This window comes from Sycon ciliatum, chromosome 3 (assembly GCF_964019385.1).
Source record: "Sycon ciliatum chromosome 3, ocSycCili1.1, whole genome shotgun sequence".
Taxonomy (NCBI): Eukaryota; Metazoa; Porifera; class Calcarea; order Leucosolenida; family Sycettidae; genus Sycon; species Sycon ciliatum.
In genome coordinates this window covers 11,769,692-11,796,908 of record NC_088645.1, presented here as the reverse complement: position 1 = coordinate 11,796,908, position 27,217 = coordinate 11,769,692, and the positions used below count along the sequence as shown (strand labels likewise).

General features: G+C 48.1%; 1 protein-coding gene across 1 annotated transcript; it reads right to left on the bottom strand.

The window, feature by feature from the left end:
- Positions 1–18,179: 18,179 nt before the first annotated feature.
- Positions 18,180–26,829, bottom strand: LOC135811430 (uncharacterized). Its single transcript, XM_065324667.1, has 3 exons — positions 26,326–26,829; positions 24,663–25,175; positions 18,180–19,234 (listed from the first exon to the last, which is right to left on the bottom strand). Exons 1-3 carry the CDS (start codon positions 26,408–26,410, stop codon positions 18,234–18,236), a joined length of 1,599 nt encoding a protein of 532 aa, XP_065180739.1. The 5' UTR covers positions 26,411–26,829; the 3' UTR covers positions 18,180–18,233.
- Positions 26,830–27,217: the final 388 nt, after the last annotated feature.

Here is a 27,217-nt window from a genome sequence, read left to right as displayed (position 1 = left end):
AATAACTTTCTTTGCTTCAAAGCAAGTTGCTTACCTTTCTGTTGTGCTCCCAGTGTCCTTACAACAATAACCTACAGCAATGTTTTATTTTCCTTTCCATTCCCCAACCAATGAATACTACGATGTCGATTCTATTTCTTCATACTTTGGTGTGTGCCCGCGCACGCACGTGTGTGTGTATACCTCACTCGCCACTCGAAGTTCTGTTCCCCATCACTGGAACACTGCCTGTTCTTTCAGGACCTGCCATCATCTGCGGATGGGCATTCAATAATTGTATTGTGTGTGTGTTTCATTCAGAATCAGATCCGCTATCATTGCTATTAGAGAAAATCTGTGGGTTCACATCCAGTACATTTTTAGATTTGCATGCTTTTCTCGCCACGGGCGCATACATGGGACATTGTGTGTGTGTGCGTCTGTGTGTATGGGGATATTGTCTGTATCGGCTTTTGGTACTAATGTTCAGGTCTGTGCTTGCATGTGTGAACATGAAATTGTTCGGTTCTGTGCATGCTATTGCTATGTTGTATATTATTGTATGTATGTGTGCATTTCCACGAACAGTGTAGACAAGCGTGGAGAGTGCATTCATCCCTCATCAACCACTTCCCCTTGGGCTTACGAGAGTTTTTTCTGCGTACCTCTCTGATACTGTATTGATGCCGGTACCTGTACCTTGATGTGTTCCTCTATCTGCAGTCGCCTTTAACCTTCGGTCAAGTTAACGTTTATTGTGCTCTATTTATCGTGCGAATCAAAATAAACAATAATAACACAAGTCGTGCTAGAGTGACGACATGTGCGTGTAGTAGGGTTGATGCGATGGGACGTTATAATTAGGTGGAACAGAACACACATTGGGCATCATTGATTGTGCTCAGTCTAAACAGTGAACATAATAATTATCTCCAGTGACAGACTGTAGCGGCTAGCCTCCAATACGTAGCTGGCACTAGTCGCTACTGCTTGTTTGACAGGTGCCGCCAGAACCCCTGTTGTGTCATGCTATAGATGCACATGCCCTGTTCTGGGGCATACTGAGGTACTTTGATTTTGTTGACTGCATGTAGACAGCATCCAATAGTAGTACTCGTAGACCTTGGCTCTTTGTAGGTCAACCACCATCGCATGGATCGATCGGTGACTATGCACTTGGAGGTTGGAATAGCCCGCGCTGAACAGATCTTGCCATGGCCCAGGGAGTGAACTCGCTTACTCGACTATCCCGGTTTTAGTTAACCAGCATGAGTGGTGCAATTTGTCCATACCATGTTGCGAGCTCACAGTTGTTTGGGCAGGTTTTGAGCTGCACCACGAAACAAAGCGAAATAACGGCGTGACTGTAGAGCAAGGAAGCGGCGAGACGGCACTTCCAGGACGAAACAGGCAGTAGAGATGTGTTCACAGCACGAGCAACCTCTCAGACCCTGCCGGTACTCCACAGTTACAAGAAAATGTCGGACTGGACGACGCGCCAATGCAAACCTGCTACATCCACCCAGGCAGATAGCTGCCAAACCAGGCCAATGTCGACCCACTGCATACCGGTATGTCAATGTCAAACAGATCCTGCAGGAGAAGACTGGGATGATATTGGCGTCCAGTGTACGGACACCAGTCACATATCCTGCGTCTTTTGCAGCATACAGGATAGACTCATCACTGTAAAGTCCACTATTTCGTGATTTTTATTTGTAGAATACATGACAGGCGTATTCAGTGTGCCTCGCAGGACTGCGAGATGCTGCAGAAGACCAGTTTCGACCTTTCTGGACCGCCATTCACCGACGGTGGGCTACACGATGCTGGAGGAACTAGATTCCAGTGAAAACCCAAGATTCCTTTGCTCCTGGACGCTCCGACGTGTTGTGATATCTGCCAGGTGCGCAGTAACTAGTATTTTCATCGCTATAGCGAGGACGACGCCGATCGGCAAACTCTTGCTCACAGCCATCACCAGCCTCTCAAAACCATCACTTGGCATCCCCCAGAGGTATAGGAGAAAGCCAAAACAGCTCTCAACAAACAAAAGCTAAGGACGATGGAAAGAGAGCATGTCAAAAAGAAGACGAACAGTATGAAGTTCAAATGGGTTTGAACACTCGTTCCACCAACTATACCACTTTCAATAAATCGTGACGCCATTTTGTTTTAACACGCATACGGTCCATTCTGATTTAACAATTTGAAAAAAGGAATTCTGTTTTCTAATTAGTGCTAGTAGCAGGACGAACATGTTCACATAATAGAGCACTGGGGAGTGCCTGCAGCACCCAGGAGTCGAGCAGCATGCCGATAATTTGAAGCAGTGAATTTTTACCTTTCGACCACGCATCGTGACCAAATCCACCGCCGCTCGTCTTCCTTTGGAAATGCGTCTTGCACAAAGCGCATGACATGGATAGACTGGCATGGTCGTAGTCGAGCCAGGGTCGACCTTTCCTCCCAAAGTCTTGGAAAGCGCGAGTTCTTTTTCTCTTCGCTGCGGGTTCCATCGTCCAAATCACCAGTCGGCTAAAAACTTGCAACTGTGTCAAAAGCTTTAGCCAAAGTTACGCTTTTGACTGCCTGCCCCATCGATTTTGATGAATGTCCTGACTTCCTGCTCGCCGCTGGCCAGATCGCGCTCGAACCAGTTGACCCCAGTTGACCCTTGCAGAGTTTCTGTCGCGCGCTTGTAGACTGTACTAGTGTGTAGAGGTCTACGGTTGCGCTAGATTTGCAACAGATGGGGTCCGCGAGTCGTCAAATGCCGGTACTTTAGGAATCCATTGTCAAGAGTAGATACACTTTTGGTTACCGTATTATCTATAAGCACGGTCCTTTATTTTTTCAATGTACCTCCGCCCCGTGCTATTAATGGAGACGTTCCTTTATTGGAGACTGTTCCATTATTTCAACCTCATTTCAGAAGCATGTTGCCATGCCAAATTTATATGTCAGACACACACATTTCAGGGTTTTTTCGCCGGTACAGACAATGAATTTACACAGTGTGCTTATAATGGAGACTGAGCACTTTATTTTTTGAATGCCGCCCCAAGGTGTTCTATTATTGGAGACGTGCTATTATTGGAGACTGTGCTTATATTAGAGATAATACGGTAAACTGTTTCAGACATTTTTCAGCCGGGTCAGACAGGACCCGGTGTTATCTGTTCAGCCAGGTCGTGCAGTTCCCCAGCCGGGCGCGTGACCCGGCTGACCCGGCTCTCCAGCACTCAGCAGGCCCTGACTAGTGCCAACCTTTGCCAACATTTTCTCAAATAATAATTTCGTTTAGGCCAAGTAAAAAAAAAAGCTAGATGATCGTCCCCGTCCGCCCCAGTTTTTGTCAGCGCCCCAAGAAATATTTTATTTTTTAAATCGTGAGTTTTACTATATGGACCACATACTACTAGTATATCACAACGTCAGTATCGATCTGCTGAAGAAAGAAAAAGAAAAAAAGAAAAAAAAAGAAAAAAAGAGAAAAAAAACCTTGATGTTGTTGTGTACACTGTGTGCATGAGAGGGTAAAAAGTAAAAAAATAAAAATAAAATCCTCCCGCCCTCCCCGATTTTTCCAAAAAAAAGGACGATCATCTAGTAATTTTTTTTACTCGGCCTTAGCTTTTCTTTAGTTGTTGTGTCCACGGTGTCAGGCCCGCAGTGATACCATATTCTGTGATTGCCCATAAAAGAGGCTTATTGTAACCTTTGAAAAAAAATCTGAGATCGGGACAATAACATACACGTACGTAACGTTAGGTAAGAACACTTATACAAGTGTAGCTGTGAGGCGTGCGACAAATGCATTTTTGGGTGCCTATTTCCACCCTCGATATCGGGACAGTCCCCCTGCCAAATCGGGATGGTCTCCAGGTATATTATTTACAGCACATTATTCTACCATGCGACCATCCAGGAAAGTCACGTTTTGTTGCGCCGAATTACTGGACTACTTGGCCAGTCTAGGGGCTGCTGAAATCACGTTTAGAGAACCTGTGTTTCTCGCCAGCCGAGCTCAGCGAGATAGGCAAGATAGGATTTCACGCGCATCATTTTCGGTTTCAAATACATGTACATGTATTGCATCCGGTGTGTTCTTTATCGTTGTTCATTTTCTTGACTTCTGGAGTCAGTCTGGCTGCGGCCATCTACCATTCAATTTGTGTGCTGTTGCTATTGCTGTCCACGTCTGTGCGTGTGTCAGTACCTGTGGAGCGAGAACCTGCATGATGCACCTCAATTGTGGCTGGCACTTGTTGTTGTTGTTTGGCTTTATTTAGAGTGGAGTTCCAAAACTTGATGTAGAGAGGAAAATGTCGATGTGTACACTGCACGGTATGTCCCCAAGTAATAGTGCCTGGGTTTATAGTGGTGTGATAGTAGTAGTAGTAGTAGTAGTAGTAGTATTTATTATTTGATGTAAATGTAGTGCTATTCCCTTTTCAAAATAGCAATAAGAAGGATAAATTCCGTCGTCATCACTACACATCAACGGAGTCATGAAGGTTTTCCAAAATCGGTTTTCACGTCACACGCATCATTGGAATATCGTGGCTAAAGGTAACCATGCAAAACAATGATTAAGTATACATTCTATAGTGTGTGCCGAGAACGAAATAAAGTGCTACAGGTAGAAGGGAAAGGGGTGAGACAATAATGTGACACTAAAGCTGAGCATAAAGGGGTGAGACAATAGATGTAAAAAGAAGTTGGAACTGTAGAAAAAGAAAAGAAAAGTAAATAATCGTGTCAGTTCCCGTAGTGTGAACTGTGAAGTGGGACAAAGAAGTGGCCACCACGAACCTACGAAAACAATCTCAGCGCAACCACATGCTTCTTTTGTTTGCACAGGCCAGGCTCGTAGAAACAGATACATGCGGCTTCCAGAACTTTCAATTGCTTAGCATAACGTGCACGATACACAACAGAAAAACTAGAATCATCATAAACCTGCAGACACTTAGGGTGAGACAACAACATTTTGTTGTAACACAGCAGACTTCTTACTATCAACATCACCATCCTGCGCATCATCCCCATCACCCACGACATCGTCGTCCGTCTCAATTTCTGGCTCTTCTTCTGTGTCATCCACCGTGTACTCCTCATCAACCATGTCGATCACTTCCATTGTAGGTCCTTGTCGTTTTGATCGTTGTAGTTGACTGCTCCTTTGGTGCTGACGGTAAGTTACTTTCTCCGATGCTTGAAACTCAGTGTTGTAATAATTCATAGCATAATAGGTCATCGATCTTCTAGGTCTTTCAAATCTCGGCATGTTGATTTCGCCATGTTTGTCTCTTGTCCGTGGTTCAGTATTCGTCTCGGCCATGTATGTATGCGCCACCAAAGCTACAAACCCGGCACTCGCAATGCCCATACCAGATGGGGGTAGTGGCTCTGGGGGTGGCGGCACTCTGGTGTTGCTGGGCTGCCTTGTGTTGTTTGGGTATCTCGTGTTGGGGGAATAATGAGTGTTTGGCTCCAACGTTGCCGTGCAAAGTATGGAGGTATCTCTTGCCTTTTTATTTTTTATATGAAAATGCACATGCCTACATAGAATGGAAGACAACAACAACAACAAGAGAACATAGGGGACTACAAAGGGCGTGTAGGTGCTATTGAGCTGTGCCGGTGAGGTGAAGTGCGCTCCCCCGACCAATGGTCTCGGGATCAAGGCACACTTCACGCACCATGGGGAAAAGGGAGAGAAGAAAGACTGTATGTGAAGAGTGAGAACCTGAGAGCCAGACAATGATTGATTGAGAGAGAGAGAGAGAGAGAGAGAGAGAGAGAGAGAGGAAGAGATGGGGGGGGGGGGTGAGTGAGGGAGGGTGAGTGAGTGAGTGCCAGATTAGTTCAGGAAACTATGGCAATGGACCAACAGCTGCGTTGCTTTCAGTGGGGGGGGGGGGGGGGGCAATACGGAGAAGTTAGATCGGAGCTGCTGCCAGGCAGAGTAGTGTGCAGGCACTGGATCAGCGAGAAAGGGGCCACGAAAAGCAGCAAAAAGGAAAGAAGAGAATAAAGAAACATTAACGCAAAACATTCTGCACTGAGGTGATTCGAGAGCTCTAGAAAGCAAGGTACAGTTCAGTGGGATGAAGACAAGGTGATCGTTGTGGGACTGGAGAATGGAACATCGTCAATCGCCATGGAATGCTGTCGCCCACAACCAATCCTGGCGCATCAGGTGCTGACAAATGCGAGACTTGAAGGCCTGCATTCCCTTCGATGCAGGAGGTTCCGGGATGACTTGCTCAGGAATGTCGTTCCATGCCGCAATGAGGGTGTAGGGGAATGACCTCAGTAGGTAGTTCGGTGCTGTCCGAGCAAGTGGCCATTGCAACTGGAAAGGGTGGCGAGAAGCTAGTTGTCGGCGGGTTCTAGGAGTAGGTGCAGGCGCCGACGGTGGCGGGAGGAGGGCTGTCAGCTGGGGTGGACCCTTAAAATGTAGTGCAACTTGTACACATATGCAAGCCCTGAGACTGCCCTCCTGAGCTGCAGGCTCTGAAGGATCGTGCCAGGTCCGATGATTCGCATTGCCTTCTCCTGCACCCTGTCATAGCGTGCTAGGTGGGATCGGGCTGCACACATAGTGGCTAGGGGAGCGTACTCCAGGATGGGCCGAATGAACCCCTTATACACGGCAAGGCAGGCGACCCTCATGACCCAGAAGCCAAGCAGCACGGCGCAAGAATCCCAGGCGCTGGCTGGCCTTGACAGCGACAGCATGGATATGGCGCTGGAACCCAAGCTTAGAGTCGAATGTGACTCCAGGCAGCTTTAGGTGGTCCGAGTCCGGAATAATCTCGCCGGCAAAGGTGGTTGGTGAAAAGTCAGGGCGCTTTCGAGCATTGCATAAAATCAGGCGCTGGCTCTTGGTGGGCTCGAACTGGATCCGCCATTGCTGGCCCCATGCGGCAAGATTGTTGAGGGTTGTCTGTAAGGATGTTGCCTTCTGGAGGTTGTCGTTTGATCAGACTGTACACGGTAGTGTCATCGGCGAAAGAGCTGAGCTTTACTCCATGCGAGAGGCATTGGTCGATATCGGCAGCAAACAATATGAAGAGTGTGGGGCCCAGGGCGCTGCCTTGGGGCACTCCGGCAGTGATGGGATACTTCTTGGAAGCGTGGCCTCCAGTTACCACCTTTAGGCAGCGGTTACTCAGGTAGTCGGGTACTACTACTACTACTAGAACGTGGTCTGTCTAGGAGACGACCAATCAGTGACTTTCCCGCTACGGGCCATATCAGGGTTTAGCCTGCTCAATCGTAATTTTACTACTCTTTGATGACGCGTCGAGGGCCTTGGCCCACTGAATATACCAGCACAGTGCCGGGCGGTACTAGCTTCGGTAGATTGACATGTTGGCAGGATGGCAGTTTGAGCTCTCACTCGTATCTGGATTCTGGTGCCCCGTTCGCAACTCACCCTGATGCATAGTGGCCAGTGTTGCCGGTGCAACGGCAGCGGCACCTGCGTCAGGTGTAACTGCACCAAGGCTGGAGCTGCCTTCCGTCAAAGAAAGATCGTTGTAAAATTTCCGCCATCCCTTCTCGCGATCTCCACCCCAGCCGGAGCTGTCAACGGCCACCGACAACCATACGGCTACGATGCAGGACAATGCTACGGGAACAGTTCGAACCGTACAATGCGATGAAGCCGTGGATGCCAGTGCAGCCACAGGTCGTTGTGTTACACTCTCACAACACCAACACACAGAAGTCTCTGCTGATAGCGCGGTGGCTCGGAAATGGCTTCGGCCGTTGGAAAGCGTACGCTCTCACAGCCACCCTGCTGGCAGAATGTCGAGATCCCGTATCCGTTGATCTACCGTGCAGTGGTGAGGTGGCGGCTGACCATGAGGACAATCAATCCACTCGATTTACTGGCGATCAGACCGCTAGCGCCACCTTAGACTCCCAACAGTTTGCTTGGAGAGCACTGGATGAGCTGCAACCAACCACCGTGGTCACGGAGGGCGGGGCGGACGAGCCTCCTGCCGGCGCTCAGTCGGACTCCCAGGAGTATGCGTGGAGGGCACTGGATCAGCATCAAGCACGCACGAGTGTGTCCCGGGAAAGCCCTGTGCACACCCCAGAAGAGGTTGACCTCGTTGTCAATCTAGATCAGAGCCAGCTGCAACAGACCCCGACACACTCAGATCAAGAGCTGGTGGAAGGCCCACGGGATCTCCCGAATTTCCCTACTGCCCCCACTACAGGACTCCTTCTGGGCAAGCGTGCCAACTTGGATTCTGTGCAGGCTGTGTAAGACGTGTACGAAGAAGTGGTACACTGTAGACCGAATGCAATGCAGGTACCCCGAGGAGCCACTGGCAAGCTCTTTGTATCCCAACTCGCCAATTTCATTACGTGCTTTGGAACCAGTGGGCCAGATGAAGGCATAGCTCTGAAAGTAGCCATGGTCTTCCAAATGCTGATGCTGCAGAAGCCGCCAGGTCCTGCAGAGAAATCCGCAGATATCTTGCAGCGCCGCCTAGCAACATGGCACAGAGGGGACCTACACGACCTGCTCCACGAATGCCGAACGATTCAAGCAGAGCTCACAGCACCTCGCCGGCCCCGCCGCGGGGGTAACAAGGAGAAGGATGATGCACGCCACTTCGCAAACCTGGTGACAAGTGGGAAGCTATCCAAAGCCCTACCATCGCTAACCCCCAACGGAAATGCTGAAGCCCTGGCACTGGATGACAACATCGGTGACAAGTCAGTGCAAGAGGTCCTGCAAGACAAACTTTTTTTTTTTTTTGCTCGTCTTGACCCTGCCTCCCCTGATTGCTACTTCCATTTTCGTATTTTTATTTTCATTTATTTTTCTCTTCATTTCTGACTCTTCTTACTGGTTGTCATCGCTTCCATAATATTGGGCAGAACTGCCCGTTTGCCTTGCGATGTAAAATAAATAAACAACAACAAACAAACACCCTGAGCCTGCGCCCCTAACCACTGAGGCCCTGATACAAGGTGCTCCCCCTCCACAGCCTCATCCGGTCAGGTTCTCTGGTCTCAATCGTGACTTGGTGAGAAAGGCGGTACTCAACACGCATGCCGCAGCCGGCCCGTCAGGTGTAGACGCTGAGGCATGGAGGTGGACGTGCACAATGTTCTCCGATGCGTCTGACTCGTTATGCGATGCGCTGGCAAGCTCTGCTCGACGTGTGGCGACCGAATTTGTCAACCCCCGATCGCTGGAAGCATACCTGGCATCTCGACTCATCTCCTTCAACAAGAAACCGGGTGTTAGACACATTTGGATGACGAGGTGATGCGGCGAGTGGTGGGCAAGGCCATCCTGTACGTAATTGGTTAGGATATTCAAGAGGCAGCAGGCACCCTTCAACTCTGTGCAGGCCAGGACTGCGGGATCGAGGCGGCGATACATGCCATGCAGCAAGCGTTCGACCAGGAGGATACTGAAGCGGTCTAAATGGCAGATGCCACGAATGCGTTTAACACACTGAACAGGGAAGGATGCCTGCGCAACATGCGTCACCTATGCCCATCCCTGGCGACAGTCGTTATTAACAGCTACCGAAAACTTGCAAAGCTGTTTGTTGGGGGCAGCGTCATCATGTCGTTGGAGGGCACCACCCAAGGCGATCCCATCGCGATGCCGACGTATGCGCTGGGCATTCTACCCCTCGTTCGTGCTCTCTCGGCTGAGGGAACGATCCAGATGTGGTTTGCAGACGACTCCTCCGAGGGCGGCAGATTCCAATGACTACGCGATTGGTGGGATATTCTGCGACAGAAAGGACCGGCATATGGGTACGTAGCAAATGCTGATAAATCAGTCCTGGTTGTGAAGGCCGGTCACCTGAAGGAAGCTGAGGACGCCTTTGCAGGGACCGGTGTGCAAATTACCACCGACGGCCACCGGTTTCTAGGTGCTGCACTAAGATCAACGGAGTTCGTCCAGAGCTATGTATCCCAGAAGGCAAGCGAGTGGAAAGACGAGATTGTGTCCTTGGCCAAGATTGCCGAAACCCAGCCACAGGCTGCTTATGCAGCATTCACACAAGGCCTGAAGCATCGCTGGTCCTTCCTGTGCAAAGTCATGGAGTGTGTTGCTGGAAATCTTGCCCCGCTGGAAGACACCATCACCAATGTCCTCATTCCTGCCCTGTGCGGTGAGCCAGTAAACCCACGTGAGTGAAGGGTCGTTGCTTTCCCATGCCGTGAAGGAGGCCTCGGCTTAGTCGACCCCACCACCTTGGGCGACCAGTTCCGGGCATCGGCAAAGATAACATCTGCGCTCGTCCGCAAGATTCTGGACCAGGACACCCAGATTGGCAATGTGCTGGACCTGGTACGGTCCACTAAGAGGGAGGTGGCAAATCGTACCCGCACTTCAATGGCCCAAGCAGACAAAGAGTTCATACTGACGCAGAACACTGATATCCAGTTCTGTGTCGGTCTGGCGGCGGAGAAGGGTGCGTCGGCTTGGCTGACCTTCAGACCTCTGAAGGCCCACGGCTTTGCCCTCTCGAAGGGTGAGTTCCGGGATGGCCTTGCGCTCCGCTGTGGCTGGCAGCCAGCCCACCTTCCATCGAGCTTCCCGTGTTGTTGGTTGGTTGGTATTATTTTATTTCACTTTGCCAGAATGAACAGACATTGCTGCCTTCTTGCCTGGACAAGTGGATTGTCCAAGCTCTCACAAAAAGACGAAGAAAGGAACTAATAGTACATGAGAGTGTGAAGCATGCAATCTTATAAGAGAAAATTCCATGAGAGTGTGACGCATGCATGATGAGAGAGGAGAGATCGATAGATAGAGATAGTGTCGTGCATCGCTCACCGTCGCCCACGCCTTGTCCTGCTCTCTGGGTGGGTTTCCCTCACTGAGGCACAACGAGGTACGGGATGTAACGGCTGGTCTCCTCAAACGGGTCGCCAACAACGTCACCACTGATACTTGAAAAATTGACTGAAAAGTTACTGCGTACTGTAGTTCCGCGCATATAAGCCCATGGGTTTATATGCGTTGTTGAGCACTCTCAGTAGGCTGCTCTAGTGCTGCTGCATCGCGCAATGCCCGCTACATTTTGTAGTTTGAGCACTCTGGCGCTAGAGCGACGAGCTACCTTAATGTCTGTGGTGCCTCCTTTGCACCATGGCTGATAGCTCGGCCTATTTAGCTTGTAGCTGTACTGATGAGGCCTTTATGGCCGAAACAGCTTGCTGTCTACAGCATTGGGTAAGCCCATGGGCTTATGTGTGAAATAATGCAGTTTAGGGATATAATATCCAGTAAAACATGTTCGTTTTTTAGCCCATGGGCCAGTATTCGAATTTTGAAGGTTCACGAAAAAGTACAAGTCCGTGCTCATGGTGAGACTATCATACTCTACTGGTAAACTGCACTGACCTGCTGTACCATGGTAGGAAGAGTCCATTTTTGTGAAAAATTCTACTTGACACGCGAGTTGCATTTGTGTCTGTTTATTAGCCCATGGGCTTATAAACGGAGTAGTAGTAGAAGTAAAGAAGTCGAAGACACCAATGCAGCTGTACTTATGGTTGATAAATATGGTAGTAAAGACACACCTGGCAATATGGCGGTAAACACACGCCTGCCCACACACGCTCTCTAGGCTGCAAAGTTCTGGCACAGAGCTCTCCTTCTCACCACCACCACCATCAGTTCACGCCTGGCGCCTGGTCGATGCATGGCTGGCGGTATCCGGCATAGCAGGCTGGTACATCAAGTAGCGCATGGCACATAGATGATGACACAGCAACGACATAGCTCGATTGCGACGTACGTTTCGTCCCCGCTGGACTCATCAGGCAATCTTCTTCTTGGATGTGTTCATACGGAGCTTGACTCGGGAGAATGAAGTCGAAGACACCACTGCAGCTGTACTTATGGTTGATAAATATGGTGGTGAAGACACACCTGGCAATATGGCGGTAAACACACGCCTGCCCACACACGCTCTCTAGGCTGCAAAGTTCTGGCACAGAGCTCTCCTTCTCACCACCACCACCATCAGTTCGCGCCTGGCGCCTGGTCGATGCATGGCTGGCGGTATCCGGCATAGCAGGCTGATACGTCAAGTAGCGCATGGCACATAGATGATGACACAGCAACGACATAGCTCGATTGCGACGTACGTTTCGTCCCCGCTGGACTCATCAGGCAATCTTCTTCTTGGATGTGTTCATACGGAGCTTGACTCGGGAGAATGAAGTCGAAGACACCACTGCAGCTGTACTTATGGTTGATAAATATGGTGGTGAAGACACACCTGGCAATATGGCGGTAAACACACGCCTGCCCACACACGCTCTCTAGGCTGCAAAGTTCTGGCACAGAGCTCTCCTTCTCACCACCACCACCATCAGTTCGCGCCTAGCGCCTGGTCGATGCATGGCTGGCGGTATCCGGCATATCAGGCTGGTACATTAAATAGCGCATGGCACATAGATGATGACACAGCAACGACATAGCTCGATTGCGACGTACGTTTCGTCCCCGCTGGACTCATCAGGCAATCTTCTTCTTGGATGTGTTCATACGGAGCTTGACTCGGGAGAATGAAGTCGAAGACACCACTGCAGCTGTACTTATGGTTGATAAATATGGTGGTGAAGACACACCTGGCAATATGGCGGTAAACACACGCCTGCCCACACACGCTCTCTAGGCTGCAAAGTTCTGGCACAGAGCTCTCCTTCTCACCACCACCACCATCAGTTCGCGCCTGGCGCCTGGTCGATGCATGGCTGGCGGTATCCGGCATAGCAGGCTGGTACGTCAAGTAGCGCATGGCACATAGATGATGACACAGCAACGACATAGCTCGATTGCGACGTACGTTTCGTCCCCGCTGGACTCATCAGGCAATCTTCTTCTTGGATGTGTTCATACGGAGCTTGACTCGGGAGAATGAAGTCGAAGACACCACTGCAGCTTTACTTATGGTTGATAAATATGGTGGTGAAGACACACCTAACAATATGGCGGTAAACACACGCCTGCCCACACACGCTCTCTAGGCTGCAAAGTTCTGGCACAGAGCTCTCCTTCTCACCACCACCACCATCAGTTCGCGCCTAGCGCCTGGTCGATGCATGGCTGGCGGTATCCGGCATAGCAGGCTGGTACATTAAATAGCGCATGGCACATAGATGATCACACAGCAACGACATAGCTCGATTGCGACGTACGTTTCGTCCCCGCTGGACTCATCAGGCAATCTTCTACTTGGATGTGTTCATACGGAGCTTGACTCGGGAGAATGAAGTCGAAAACACCACTGCAGCTGTACTTATGGTTGATAAATATGGTGGTAAAGACACACCTGGCAATATGGCGGTAAACACACGCCTGCCCACACACGCTCTCTAGGCTGCAAAGTTCTGAAGCTCTGTGCCAGAACTTTGCAGCCTAGAGAGCGTGTGTGGGCAGGCGTGTGTTTACCGCCATATTGCCAGGTGTGTTTTTACCCCCATAATTATTTATCAACCATAAGTACAGCTGCAGTGGTGTTTTCGACTTCATTCTCCCGAGTCAAGCTCCGTATGAACACATCCAAGAAGAAGATTGCCTGATGAGTCCAGCGGGGACGAAACGTACGTCGCAATCGAGCTATGTCGTTGCTGTGTCATCATCTATGTGCCATGCGCTACTTGATGTACCAGCCTGCTATGCCGGATACCGCCAGCCATGCATCGACCAGGCGCCAGGCGCGAACTGATGGTGGTGGTGGTGAGAAGGAGAGCTCTGTGCCAGAACTTTGCAGCCTAGAGAGCATGTGTGGGCAGGCGTGTATTTACCGCCATATTGCCAGGTGTGTCTTTACCACCATATTTATCAACCAGTAGTAGTAGTAGTAGTATCTATTATTTGGCTAGGGGAGTCCCAACAGGCATGGCCTTGTTACAGGGAATCCTAGGTGAATCTTTGTGAGGTGAACAAAAGTACCAGCAGATTGTGCCTGACGACAGTTTGGAGGAAGAGTGTTCCACCGACCTGCCGCCAGAAAAGAAATTGAGCGCAGTCCATACCCAATATGTACATTAGGTAATACTAAGGCAGCTGTATCCTGGCCACGAGTACGAGCATTTGTGTGCGGGCCAACTGAACGCTGGAGAAACAGTGACTGAAGGAAGGGGCTAGCAATTGATGACAAGCAGCGATAGACCAAAACGTATAGTTTCAAATTAACTCTTTGCTCAAACGAATACAGATGACACCGTTGTGCTTGTAAAACTAATGGAGGTGGGCTTATATCCGGATATAGGCCCGGCGCCCGTGGGCTCATATTCGCGGAATTACGGTAACCGTTATCTTTATCGGTTAACCGTTAATTCTTCGTAACCGGTCTGCAACCGGCTAATCGGACTAACCGTTTGAGCCCTATTTTTAATACATACCGGGTAAATATTCACAAAAATATTCACAATTTTTTAAAGATTATAGTATGGTGCAGATAATGAACTCTACATAGATGTACGGGATACTCAGAAGTGTGTACGGTTATTTTCTCCCGTACTCCTTCATCTGTACGATTTTCTTTTGTCAACAGCTGGTGCACAGTGGAACCATAGAAACCGTAGATCAAAGTCATTATAGGTATCGAAAAGGGGAATATGAATAAAGCTCGCAATAAGAGCCCAGCATTTAATTTGCTTCTTTTCTCCTTTTAGTAATCCTCATCGGTGCTGAGTTACCAGAAGAAAATAGTCTATCATACCACACCAATTCTCTCTGCACATAAATCCACAACACCACCCAATATAGGGGTGCAAAAGCATAATGCAAGTGAGATAATGCATCTAACCTCGTTCTAAAAATTAGTTAGTGCATGGCAGGGAGGGCCTTATGGCTTGTTTGTGCCCTTCAGGTTAGCTATCGGGCCTACGCCCCTCAGGCTAACCTGTCGGGCACTAACAAGCCATAAGGCCCTCCCTGCCATGCACTAACTTCTACTAAGGTTACTGAAGAGAACGATAGAAAGGGCCGCGGGACAGTGGCATGGGGTCGGGTGCTTGAACATCAGTAATGACGCCATCGGATTTCTTCAGATTATTATTATTATTAAGTAGTGGTTGCGACTTCGGCGATGATTTGTAAGAAAGGTTTGCTCCCCACACCGGAGCTCGCGCTATTCCGCCGACTTTACTTGACACTTGACTGACTCACAACTGCCATCCAGAGCACACGAGAAGTCCATCGAACCTTCAGGTTTGCCGAGTCGAAGGTTCGATGGACTTCTCGTGTGCTCTGGATGGCAGTCGTGAGTCAGTCAAGTGTCAAGTCGGCGGAATAGCGCGAGCTCCGGTGTGGGGAGCAAACCTTTCTTCTTCTTCTTCTTCTTCTTCTTCTTCTTCTTCTTCTTCTTCTTCTTCTTCTTCTTCTTCTTCTTCTTCTTCTTCTTCTTCTTCTTCTTCTTCTTCTTCTTCTTCTTCTTCTTCTTCTTCTTCTTCTTCTTCTTCTTCTTCTTCTTCTTCTTCTTCTTCTTCTTCTTCTTCTTCTTCTTCTTCTTCTTCTTCTTCTTCTTCTTCTTCTTCTTCTTCTTCTTCTTCTTCTTCTTCTTCTTCTTCTTCTTCTTCTTCTTCTTCTTCTTCTTCTTCTTCTTCTTCTTCTTCTTCTTCTTCTTCTTCTTCTTCTTCTTCTTCTTCTTCTTCTCTTCTTCTTCTTCTTCTTCTTCTTTCTTCTTCTTCTTCTTCTTCTTCTTTCTTCTTTTCTTCTTCTTCTTCTTCTTCTTCTTCTTCTTCTTCTTCTTCTTCTTCTTCTTCTTCTTCTTCTTCTTCTTCTTCTTCTTTCTTCTTCTTCTTCTTCTTCTTCTTCTTCTTCTTTTCTTCTTCTTCTTCTTTTCTTCTTCTTCTTCTTCTTCTTCTTCTTCTTCTTCTTCTTCTTCTTCTTCTTCTTCTTCTTCTTCTTCTTCTTCTTCTTCTTCTTCTTCTTCTTCTTCTTCTTCTTCTTCTTCTTCTTCTTCTTCTTCTTCTCTTCTTCTTCTTCTTCTTCTTCTTCTTCTTCTTCTTCTTCTTCTTCTTCTTCTTCTTCTTCTTCTTCTTCTTCTTCTTCTTCTTCTTCTTCTTCTTCTTCTTCTTCTTCTCTTCTTCTTCTTCTTCTTCTTCTTCTTCTTCTTCTTCTTCTTCTTCTTCTTCTTCTTCTTCTTCTTCTTCTTCTTCTTCTCTTCTTCTTCTTCTTCTTCTTCTTCTTCTTCTTCTTCTTCTTCTTCTTCTTCTTCTTCTTCTTCTTCTTCTTCTTCTTCTTCTTCTTCTTCTTCTTCTTCTTCTTCTTCTTCTTCTTCTTCTTCTTCTTCTTCTTCTTCTTCTTCTTCTTCTTCTTCTTCTTCTTCTTCTTCTTCTTCTTCTTCTTCTTCTTCTTCTTCTTCTTCTTCTTCTTCTTCTTCTTCTCTTCTTCTTCTTCTTCTTCTTCTTCTTCTTCTTCTTCTTCTTCTTCTTCTTCTTCTTCTTCTTCTTCTTCTTCTTCTTCTTCTTCTTCTTCTTCTTCTTCTTCTTTCTTCTTCTTCTTCTTCTTCTTCTTCTTCTTCTTCTTCTTCTTCTTCTTCTTCTTCTTCTTCTTCTTCTTCTTCTTCTTCTTCTTCTTCTTCTTCTTCTTCTTCTTCTTCTTCTTCTTCTTCTTCTTCTTCTTCTTCTTCTTTATTATTATTATTATTATTATTATTATTATTTGGCTCTTTTCATCAAACCAGTTAAAATATTTTATGACTTGGCGCTCCCCGCGTGCTACTTTGTACGTGAAGTGTGTGGGTTACAGTGAGGGCTGCGTCCCACCCGCCTGTGTGGATTCACAGGAAGTGTGAGTTACGAAGTCTGAAGAAAATGTTGAAGGGCCTCTGCTGGGATGACGACTACACCATAGCTCAGTGGTTAGAGCATCGCTGGCTATTTATTATTATTATTATTATATATTTGAGGATTTCCCAAAGACGTAGTCTAAATCGAAGGGAGTTCCATTATAATGGGAGACTGTAGGGTTGAGATAGCAGACAGTGGAGGGCTAATAATTCGTAATGAAGAGCCTAGCAAGAGAAATACAATTATGCTGAATGTTCCAGAATGGTCCTTTAATCAATGATACCTATAGCCTCGGGATATGCCTTGAAATACGAAATGTACCGAAACAGAAACACAAAAATTAATAAGAATAAGCGCAACGCACAAAGAAGGAGGACAGAGGCATGTCAGTGAGGAGTGGCATTGTGTTTGGTGTCAGAGAAGTGCGTGCAAATGTGACTGTGAAACAGGGACTGCGAGGCTGTGGCTCTCAGGTCTGCGGGCAAGGCATTCCAGACAGTAGCGGTGCGGAAGAGAAATGACCTCCCGGCGTGTTTCCCAACCCGTGGCAGAGTGAATGCGAGTTGGCGGCGGCGACTACGCGTGGGGCAGTATCCCGCTGCTTCAAAAAGTTCTGGTTGGGTGGTGACCAAATGGAAGAATTCCATAAGGCAGGCTACAAGCGAAGGTCCCTGGTTCGAGTCCTCGTGGTGACAGTCAGTTTTTTCTTCAGACTTTTCCCGTTTGTCTCTTTCCCTCAAACCAGTTAATATTATTACTATTATTATTATTATTATGGGTCCCTGGTTCGAGTCCTGGTGGTGACAGTCAATTTTTTCTTCAGACTTTTCCCGTTTGTCTCTTTCCCTCAAACTAGTGAAGATTTTATGACTTGGGGCTCCCCGCGTGCTAGAGTGTACGTGAAGTGTGTGGGTACAGTGAGGGCTGCGTCCCACCCGCCTGTGTGGAGTCACAGGAAGTGTGAGTTACGAAGTCTGAAGAAAATGTTGAACAGTCTCTGCTGGGATGACGACTACACCATAGCTCAGTGGTTAGAGCATCGCCAGCTACAAGCGAGGGTCCCTGGTTCGAGTCCTGGCGGTGACAGTCAATTTTTTCTTCAGACTTTTCCCGTTTGTCTCTTTCCCTCAAACTAGTGAAGATTATTATTATTGAAAACAAAATTGAACTATTATAGAAAATCTAAGTGAGAGAAATAACGCTAAGAACAACAGCAGTGAAATTTACAAGTGTGAATTTTAACTATGAAAGCGAGAGCAATAACGAATGCGTGTACTAACAATAAACTTGCAACTGAAAAATGAACAAAGATTATTATCTATTCATATTTTAATAGGGCAGTCCCCACAGACTCAAGGTCTTCTTACAGATCAGCAGATATGGAATCGTAGTTGTGTTCACAATTTGACGGCGCCTGACAGCTCCGTGGAGACGTTCTAGTAGACCTGATGCCGAGTATTGTCATGAGTAAAGGAGAAATATACGGGCGTGTTCCCAGCATTGGTTGCTCCATTCTCAGTGGGAGATGTACCACCAGGGAGAGCGTTGCTATGGGGACCCAGGCTTTCATAGCGGTTGGCACGTGATTGTGTACCTGTAGATGGTAGGGTGTAGTGACATCCCTGCGCTCTGGCATTGGCATCTGCAGGTGCGTCCGGCTCAGAGTATAGCGGGGCGAGGTGATGTTCACTGTTCAATGAAGCCATTGGAACGTCCGCATCGTCAGGGCGCTGGTTCTCACCGTCAGCAATGGCCGAAGACCTGGAAATCCGCATGGAATTACTTGCTTTCACTGGTTCCAACGCAATATCATAGCATACAGTCTCGGACGGATTTTGTGCTGCTCCACTACTTGTCTGAGGTTGGGCTGCAAAGCTACCCGAGGGACGCGGGAGCATCAGCCCGTTTCCGGACTCTAGATGTCGCAGCCGTGACTGATCAGCTTCTGCCAGAGAGTTGCGCTTCTTCCTTCGGTACAGTAGTACTAGTAGCAAGCACAGTGCGAGGATTATCAAGGGCACACCAATGGCCAAGATGACGCTAGTTGATGGCCCCGAGACATAAATGATGGCCACATCTGCACTTGTTGTAATAATTTGTGATACTGGAGCGGATGAATCAGGCTTGGATGTTCCTGTCAATGGGCTGGGATGTGGGGAGGATGTCTCACCGGGCGAGTTATATTTTTGTGTGTAAGATGTAGCCACGTCGACACTCGTTGCTGTAACTGCTACAGAGGTGTTCTGTTGAGGAGAGGTTGTCGGCTGTGTTGTACGGTTTGTAGGCTGCAGGACAGTTGATGTTGAGCAGGTGTAGTTAGATGCACTACTGCAATAGTATTGAAGCTGACTTGTTCCACTTGCATCCGCTAATGCAGGACAGCTTCGATAGAGGGTCTGGCAGGTATCACATGCAGCATGATGGCACGCATCCAATGCTGCAGAAAGAATGAAAAAGATGAGCAAGCAACTTTTTTAATTATTGTAAAAAGGAAAATATTGAATTCTGTTTCATTCCGTTTCGGGTGCGTTTTCGTGCGTTTTCGTGCCTTGTAGTACAGTATAATTACTGTATAAACGATGATACATATAGTAAACACAACGATTTCGTTTCTTTTTTGGTCGCACTTCGTTGTCGTGTAAACGCAGACTAAAACTATTAATTTTATCGCTATGATACGTGTACTTGTATAAGGATTTTCCTTTAAAATAGTGGTTACAGAAATATCGGTAAATGGTGTACTCCTACGCATTGCCCGCTACTTTAGTTTTTTCTTCTTCTTTCTGTAGGCCTCTTTTACGGGCAAATTAAATTTTAACACAATGGTTTAAAATGCAATAAATCATACACTGGAGAAGAAATCAGAAAAAAATGCATGTGTAAAGAATTTCAAACCCAAACTAAAAACTTCAAATCAATTTTTTTATAATTAAAAATAAACTGGATCAATAAACTCAATAAACCCATTCCAAAAGGAAAAAAAACAATAACAAAACAAAAACAGAAAGGGTTTGCTCCCCACACTGGAGCTCGGGCTATTCCGCTGACTTCACTTGACACATGACTGACTCACGACTGCCATCCAGAGCACACGAGAAGTCCATCGAACCTTCGACTCGATATCGCAAAGCGACAGCGTCCTGGAAGTCTCTTCCTGACAAACTAAAACCATGCCTCCTGATAGGTAATACAGCCAGTCAGGACGAGGCACCCTTCTCTGATAGTTCAAGAATACGCCTCCTGTCCCAATCACACAACATTTCAGCAGCCGTGCTCGTCGCAGCCACAGCTTCCTTCCTTTGCTGCGCATGGGTCTGGGCCTTACGCTCCCGCACGGCGTCCACTATCACTGCCACAGGAGTAGAGGCAACGTGGTCACTCCCGGACACTACACTCCTGTGACTCGGAGAGGCGACAGATCGAGAGGGCACATGCAATGTCCCAATGTAGCCACCCACAATACCCAGCACCAGAGGCTCCGAAATGTGGCGAGACTGACGCCGTTGGTGCGCAGACATAGCAACCAAATCCAGGATAGCCATCCCGCCATGCCGAATAGGGAGTCTCAACACCCTCCGATCACCGCCAGACAATGCGGGTTGCCCCACAACAACTGGCAAAAGAACCTGAGAGAGGCAAGTCTCGACAGGAGCAAGTACGCCTCACCCAAATCCATAGCCCGAAACAAGTATGTCCATCTGTGCCTTAAACCATGTGTCATCGCAGCATAAGCCGCATGAGGCTCAACAGCCGCAAATTCTTTTAGAACATTCATCTCTTGTATCCACTCACCCGCACGCTGGATTGCAAAATCACGACAGAAAGCGGAAGTGCCCAGCCCAGCACCAAGGTAACGGACACCATCCGTCTTCACAACAATAGCCGTGTCTCCAAAGTGCTCGTTGGCAGCCACCTCAAGCCCAGGCACCTCTAGCCCAGGCACCTCTAGCCCAGGCTTCACAAGCAACTGAGTTTTACTTTCATTAATAATGTATCCATAATCTTCACCATGGTTTCAAATTATCATACCACACGCGGAGCGGACCAAACTTCCCCGCTGTGGCAGAGTCGTCCGCATACCATCCTTGGCAGACTCTACCCGCAGAAGCACGCAACGATTTGACCAAAGGTGTCAATGCAACAGCGTATATTGCCATTGATAAAGGATCACCCTGTGTAGTTCCCTCACGAGACAGGATGCTTCCACCTCCAGATACATGCAGCGTTGCTGGAGACTGGTAAGTATTTGTAGGTATTTGAGATAGTGGAGGACACACCCTGGCAATGTTGTGAAGGGCGGCGCATCGATTGAGGCTATTGAATGCATTCTGGGCATCCACCAACAACAAAGCCTCCGTTTCGCCATGCTGAAAAGCAATTTCCATTGCCTGGTGCATCGACTCAAGACCTGTTGGGATCCCGGTACAGGCCTGTTCGACGCCGCACGACTCCATAATATTGGACCTCATTACAGACAAGGCTGCCTTTGAACAAATTCGGCGAAATACCTCGCCCACCCCGATAGGTCTAAGCGCAATGAGACGGCAAGCAACATAGGGTGCCAAAGATCCTACCAGCAATTGGACTGTACATATCATACGCGTAAAAATGGCTATGGCATCACATACGTCGGTCGATGCACCCTTGTAGCACGTCCACATTCTGCGCCAAGCGCCGGAGTCCAAACCAGACGGGCCCGCCGATCCATGGACCGCCAAGGCTGTTTTCTTTATCAAGTCAATATTAATACCGGCATAGTAAATTTCATTCACATGGCCTGGTGGTCCGGGAAGCAACACATCCGGATTAGGCACAGCAGGCGTAGGGTGTTTCTGACGGAGGATATCACCAACTACGCAATCAGTGCCACCCACGGGCACCACATCATCCATAGCAAGAACCGGCGTAACAGACTGCTCCTTCCCGCAAGAGCTGAGCATACGCGCGGCCGTCGTAACTCTGCCCTGGGCCATAAAGTTTACCAAACCGGCGTGGTTGACCATCATCAAAACGACCCCCATGACCAGTCCTACCCATTAAGCCCCGCTGTATCGTGTCGCCCTCATCGAGGAGCTCGATAAGATTTCCATCCTTCCATAACCCAAGACGGCGCTTCAAGTGTTTGCCACAATCCTTAGCTGCCATGGCACGCCCTACGCGTTGTAGTAATAAAGAGGGTAACACGAAAAACCTATACAAGGAATCAACATCCACTCCCTGAGATATATTGAATTTTCGTAGTTCCGTAGTGAGCACTCGAACAAAAGCCTTGCTGGAGGCCCCATTAGGCAGATCAAAAAGGTTTTGTTGCCAACTAATAACCTTGTTATAGGTACGGATGACAGTATCGGATGGCTACATTCGCCCGGTTATAGAGTACGGCAGTCTCGTGTTATCCAACACCACCCGCACACAGAAGGACCAATTAGAACGCGTTCAGCGACGAGCAGCCTGTATCTGCCTGCGGATCCCCCTTTTTGCACCAGTCCATCACAGCTCACTTCTTCATCATCTCCAACTCCCCACATTAGTCTCCCGGCAACTCTTACGACAGGTTACTCTTGCCCACAACATCAAGTACATCCGCGCTCCCCTTCACCTGCAACAGCCTCACCTTGCACGACCAACCACAGAGCAGCCATATGCACTACGACACATGAGAACATACACATTGAGAACATCACACACATACCGACACACCAACTCACCCATCAACCTATCCCTTCACAATTTCAACCAACTACCCCCCGACCTGCGTGAAACAAATAGCAAGCATGCGTTTAAATCAATGGCGTCTAGCCTCATTCTATCATCCATATGCTCCTGTAGTAGCTCACACTGTACCCCATCGTGACCCCATCCCCCTGCAATGTGTTGGTTTCCTTACTTGCTAGACTGATTTTATATGATTCTGGACTGATTTGAATCATATTATCTTCCTTATTGGCCATGGGCCATCGTGGAAATAAAGAATAATAATGGTATGACTGGAGGGTGTTGCTCCGCCAGGGGCATTGAGACAGGTGCATTACCCGACCCCTTGGCAGGGCCTTCTCTATGTGGTAAGTCAACACGCAGAGGCTGCCAGAAACATTCAACATCTGGCAAAGCACATCCACTGTCATTTTTTGTGTGGTTCGGAAGAATCGGTCAACAACATGGGGGAAACCAATACAGAAGCGCGGACGACATTATCGGGTGCTACACCTGGAGGATGTTCCTCAACAGGGGGTGTCGAGACGGGTGCATTGGCCGACCCCTGAGCAGGGTCTTTACGATGCGGTAAGTCAACACGCAGAGGCTGGCAGGGACATTCAACGCTAGTCAAGGCGCAGGCATTGCCAAGTAGCTCATGTGGCGCGCAATAATCAGTCCACAACCTAGGGGAAACTGATACAGAACCCGTCCGTAAACATGGTGCTTCATCATCTGGGCGCGCACCTCTCACACTGGGGATAGGTACGGCAATAGTGGAAGAAGCCATCCCCGAGTGTCCACCGAGCGGCTGCGGAGCGGAAGACCCAGACAACACGGTGACGGAAGCCCCAACACGGCCATCAGCCCGCGTAACGTTTGAGATCCCATCACCGGCACCAGGCTCAACCGGCGGCAAGCAGCCACGAATACATGCCGTACAAGAGTTAGTGTTACCATTTGTATCGACACTACATATAGTGGTACTAGTGGTTTGCCTGACTCTCGGGTCCGGCACATTAGTTTGAAACCTTGCTTTTATGGATCCGGGAATGCGGTTGGCACAGTGCCTTTCCCGACTGGGGTAACAGTCAAAGCACGGATTGGGGCTTGAGGCACACTCGCAGCGAACGCATGTGCCCCCTTTCGCACAGCCACAACAAACCATTGTGGATTACCAAATGCAGCTACCAACAGCGATGCGCACAGCCCTAACAAAGGAGAAGTAACGATCCTGCCAAACGCACTGCAGAGCCATTGGAATGGCCAAAACAGCTGATAAAAAAGAACATTTTTACGGTCAAACTCTACGTGTGTTTGCAAGCCTAGTTGAAGCCGGAAGCCAATTACAACGAGAAAGGAGCAGTGTGACGAAGGCACCAATCTCGTGGCAGTGTGCCGAACTAAAGATACAGTTGATTTGAAGTGACCGTGGTGAAGAATTTGCAAAGAATGATGAATAGTAAAAATGCTGGTATCAGTGTTACGGAGCGAGCGGCAATGAAACCGTACACGCTATCGACCGCCGTTGCAGCCGACCACGCCGCACTGCCACTTACACATGCAAGGCCAAGGAGCGACCACGCACGCGAACAAATGCAATGATAATGTTGAGCAGGGGCGAAAGAACGAAGCAGAGCGTAGTGGTATTTTTCTGTGTATTTTGATAAGGCGAGCGGCAATGAATCCGATCTACTGCCGCTGCCGACCGACGTTGCCTATTGACTCAATGGAAAGGGATAAACTATAATAACGATATTGATTTGTCACCAGGCTTGTTGGATATGGCCAAAAAAATTTGTATCCAAGCTAACGAGAAGTCAAATTAAGCCCAAATGGAAGGGATCAACAAGAAAAATGACTACAGCTCGAAAGCGCAAGGAGACCTACAAAAGTCTTTCTCGAACACCTAGCCGATTATTGTTATAAAAATCTCTCGAATTACGAGAAACGGAAACAACGCCACTTTTAAGCTTTAGTTAGAGCACTCTGGCGCTAGAGCGACGAGCTATCGTAATGTCTGTGGTGCTTCCTTTGCACCATGGCTGGTAGCTCGGCTTGCTTAATTAAAGCTCGTTGCTGTACTGATGAGGCTTTTTATGGCCAAAAACAGCTTGCTATCTACAGCAATGAGTATAATTATAATACCTGCATGAATGATTGGCACTTACCACGGATGGTCAATGTGACACGAGGTTCTAGGGCCGCACCAAAGGAAAACTTCTGTAACACACGGGGTGCTGTGCCTTGCAGCAAGACGAAAGCGAATTCCGATGAGATGACTTTTGTATTCAACTGGCAGTTGGCTTGAACGGCGATCCCAAGTATATAAGCTTTCGTCACACTGCTGTTATCAGATATGTAGCCATCAAGGGGCACCGCAGTCCATGTTGCAATGCCCCCCATATGTGTACTAGGTGGAATGAGTTTAGAGGCAGTCTGATACTTTTTTCCAGGGAATTCCTCCAATATGGCCAAGTTCGGGTAGCAGAGCGACCCAAGCCCGTCTGCAATAATATCAATCTGGACAAGTGAACAGCTGCTGTAGAAGGATATGTTCGGGAAAGGGACAATTGTCCGCGGTTGGAGAAGTGGTGCACTGCTGGGCGGCGCACTTGTCAGCCTAGCGTGATTATCAATGGTAAGATTTCCTGCACTTCCAGACAAAATGCATGCTGTCGAGGCTGCAAGGTGGTGAGAAACACGTTCCAACATTCCCGCCCAAAGCACACAAACACACATGCACACGCATATGGATACACACACATGCACACGCATATGCATACACACACATGTACCATGCATGTACACGGACACATCCACAAATGTTCCCACCGTCATACGTACACACGTTCACATGCGCGCATGTACACACACACGCACCCACAAACACACACACATACACATACAGGCACACGCACCAACACACACACACACACAACACATGCATGTACACACATACACATGTACATGTACAAATAAAACCACACATAAACACACCCCAATGCGTCAGGTAAACACTCCAACTTGACCCGTATCGAACTGGCATTGTATCTCACAACATCATGTTCAGAACAGTGCTCTAACTATTTGAACCACGCACCCACTTGCATATTCGGGTAGAAAATGTAGTGCGTTGAATTCCCTTTGCTCAGTGGTGATTTTGTATTGTATTGTATTTTATTATTTTACTTGGGCATTCCCAACAGATGAATGAATTTGTTAAGTTCCTGGCGAAATAAATTGGGGATGTGATTAGTGCGAAGGCCCCCCCCCCCCCCCCCCCCCCCCCCGGGAAGCGCATTAAAGCGGTCAGCACCAAGGAATGAAATAGATTTGTATCCAGCTTGAGTTTGCCTAATGTGTGAAGAGAGGGAATTATTGACTTGGCCGCGGATGACTCCGTCTGTGGCATCCGTCCTAGAATCCAACTGCAGTTACCCCTGCCCCCAGTGAAGGTAATAAATACGTGCTACTAGTGTGTGTGACTAAATCAGAGTGGATCTGATATTAGCTTCACTAGCACCATTGATTACACTAGAGTTAATCTAGCCAGAAGCAGTCCATGGTTAACAGGTATGTATACTTCAAATAGAAAGTATATGAACCCTGGAACCAACAACGAAGGTGGCAGGTACAACATTACACCTTCAAGTAGCCGAGACCGTTGGCAACAGACCCAACACAATCAGGCATAAGTGTACCCACCAACCGAACTAGCTGGCACCACATACACACACATACTCACTCACGCACAAACACACACACACACACACACATGCACAAACACACACACACACACACACACACACACACACACACCAATCATCTTACCTGTTGCTCCAGTGTCCCGTAGTATCACTCCGAACACACCTACATGTATGATCAGCACAACGATGGGCGGCACTCCGCACTTCATTTTCTCAACGAGATGGTGTCAGCGCGCCGGCAGACGCTCCTATCGTTCAAGACTCCCACTACGAGACACGATACAACATACGCCCTAACTGGAGAAACTCCTCTGACAAATACCAGCACCTTCGTGACCTTCTCCTTTCCAGGAAACGTTCAGTTCCAGATAAATTCATTGAATCAACCTCCAACTGCAGACCGGAGGGAATAATGTTACTGGATGTGCTGACTACTAGTGCAGACGCGTGCAAGTGAGGAGTGTCCCTGCAGTGCCAAGTGTGACCTGGTTTTTGTTCGGCACGCTAGCGAGTAACAGAGTTTTAATAATTCGCGGGATTCGCGTTGGCATCGCTTGAATGTTCAGAAACACACAAACTAGCCTTCGCTTCCGCAGGCCACCACTATGCCTATGCCTTGCACACCTGAGTGGCGAGTTAGCTACCGGTATATGATTGTTGATTACGGGATGTGAAGACGTCAATCATCAGGATCCTAGCCAATGCTATGTGCCAAACAGGACAGTGATGTCAATGACAGGTGACAAATGTCGCGTGCTGTGTGCTAAAAAGCAGGGGACTTTTTTTTCTTTTATCACCCGTGTACTAGTTGTCAGTCATAGCACAGTACTCCGTAGTGTTCGACGCTTCGTTCCTTCTTTGTTGTAGTGATCTTCTGGAGCGCCTCGTTTATTCTATTTCTTGTTGGTAATGGGAGTACCGTAGAATGTCTTTTTTCTCTTATCACCCGTGTACCTGTTGTCCGTGGCGACACAATACTCCCTAGAGCCGTCGACGCCTTACTTAATTCGCTGGGT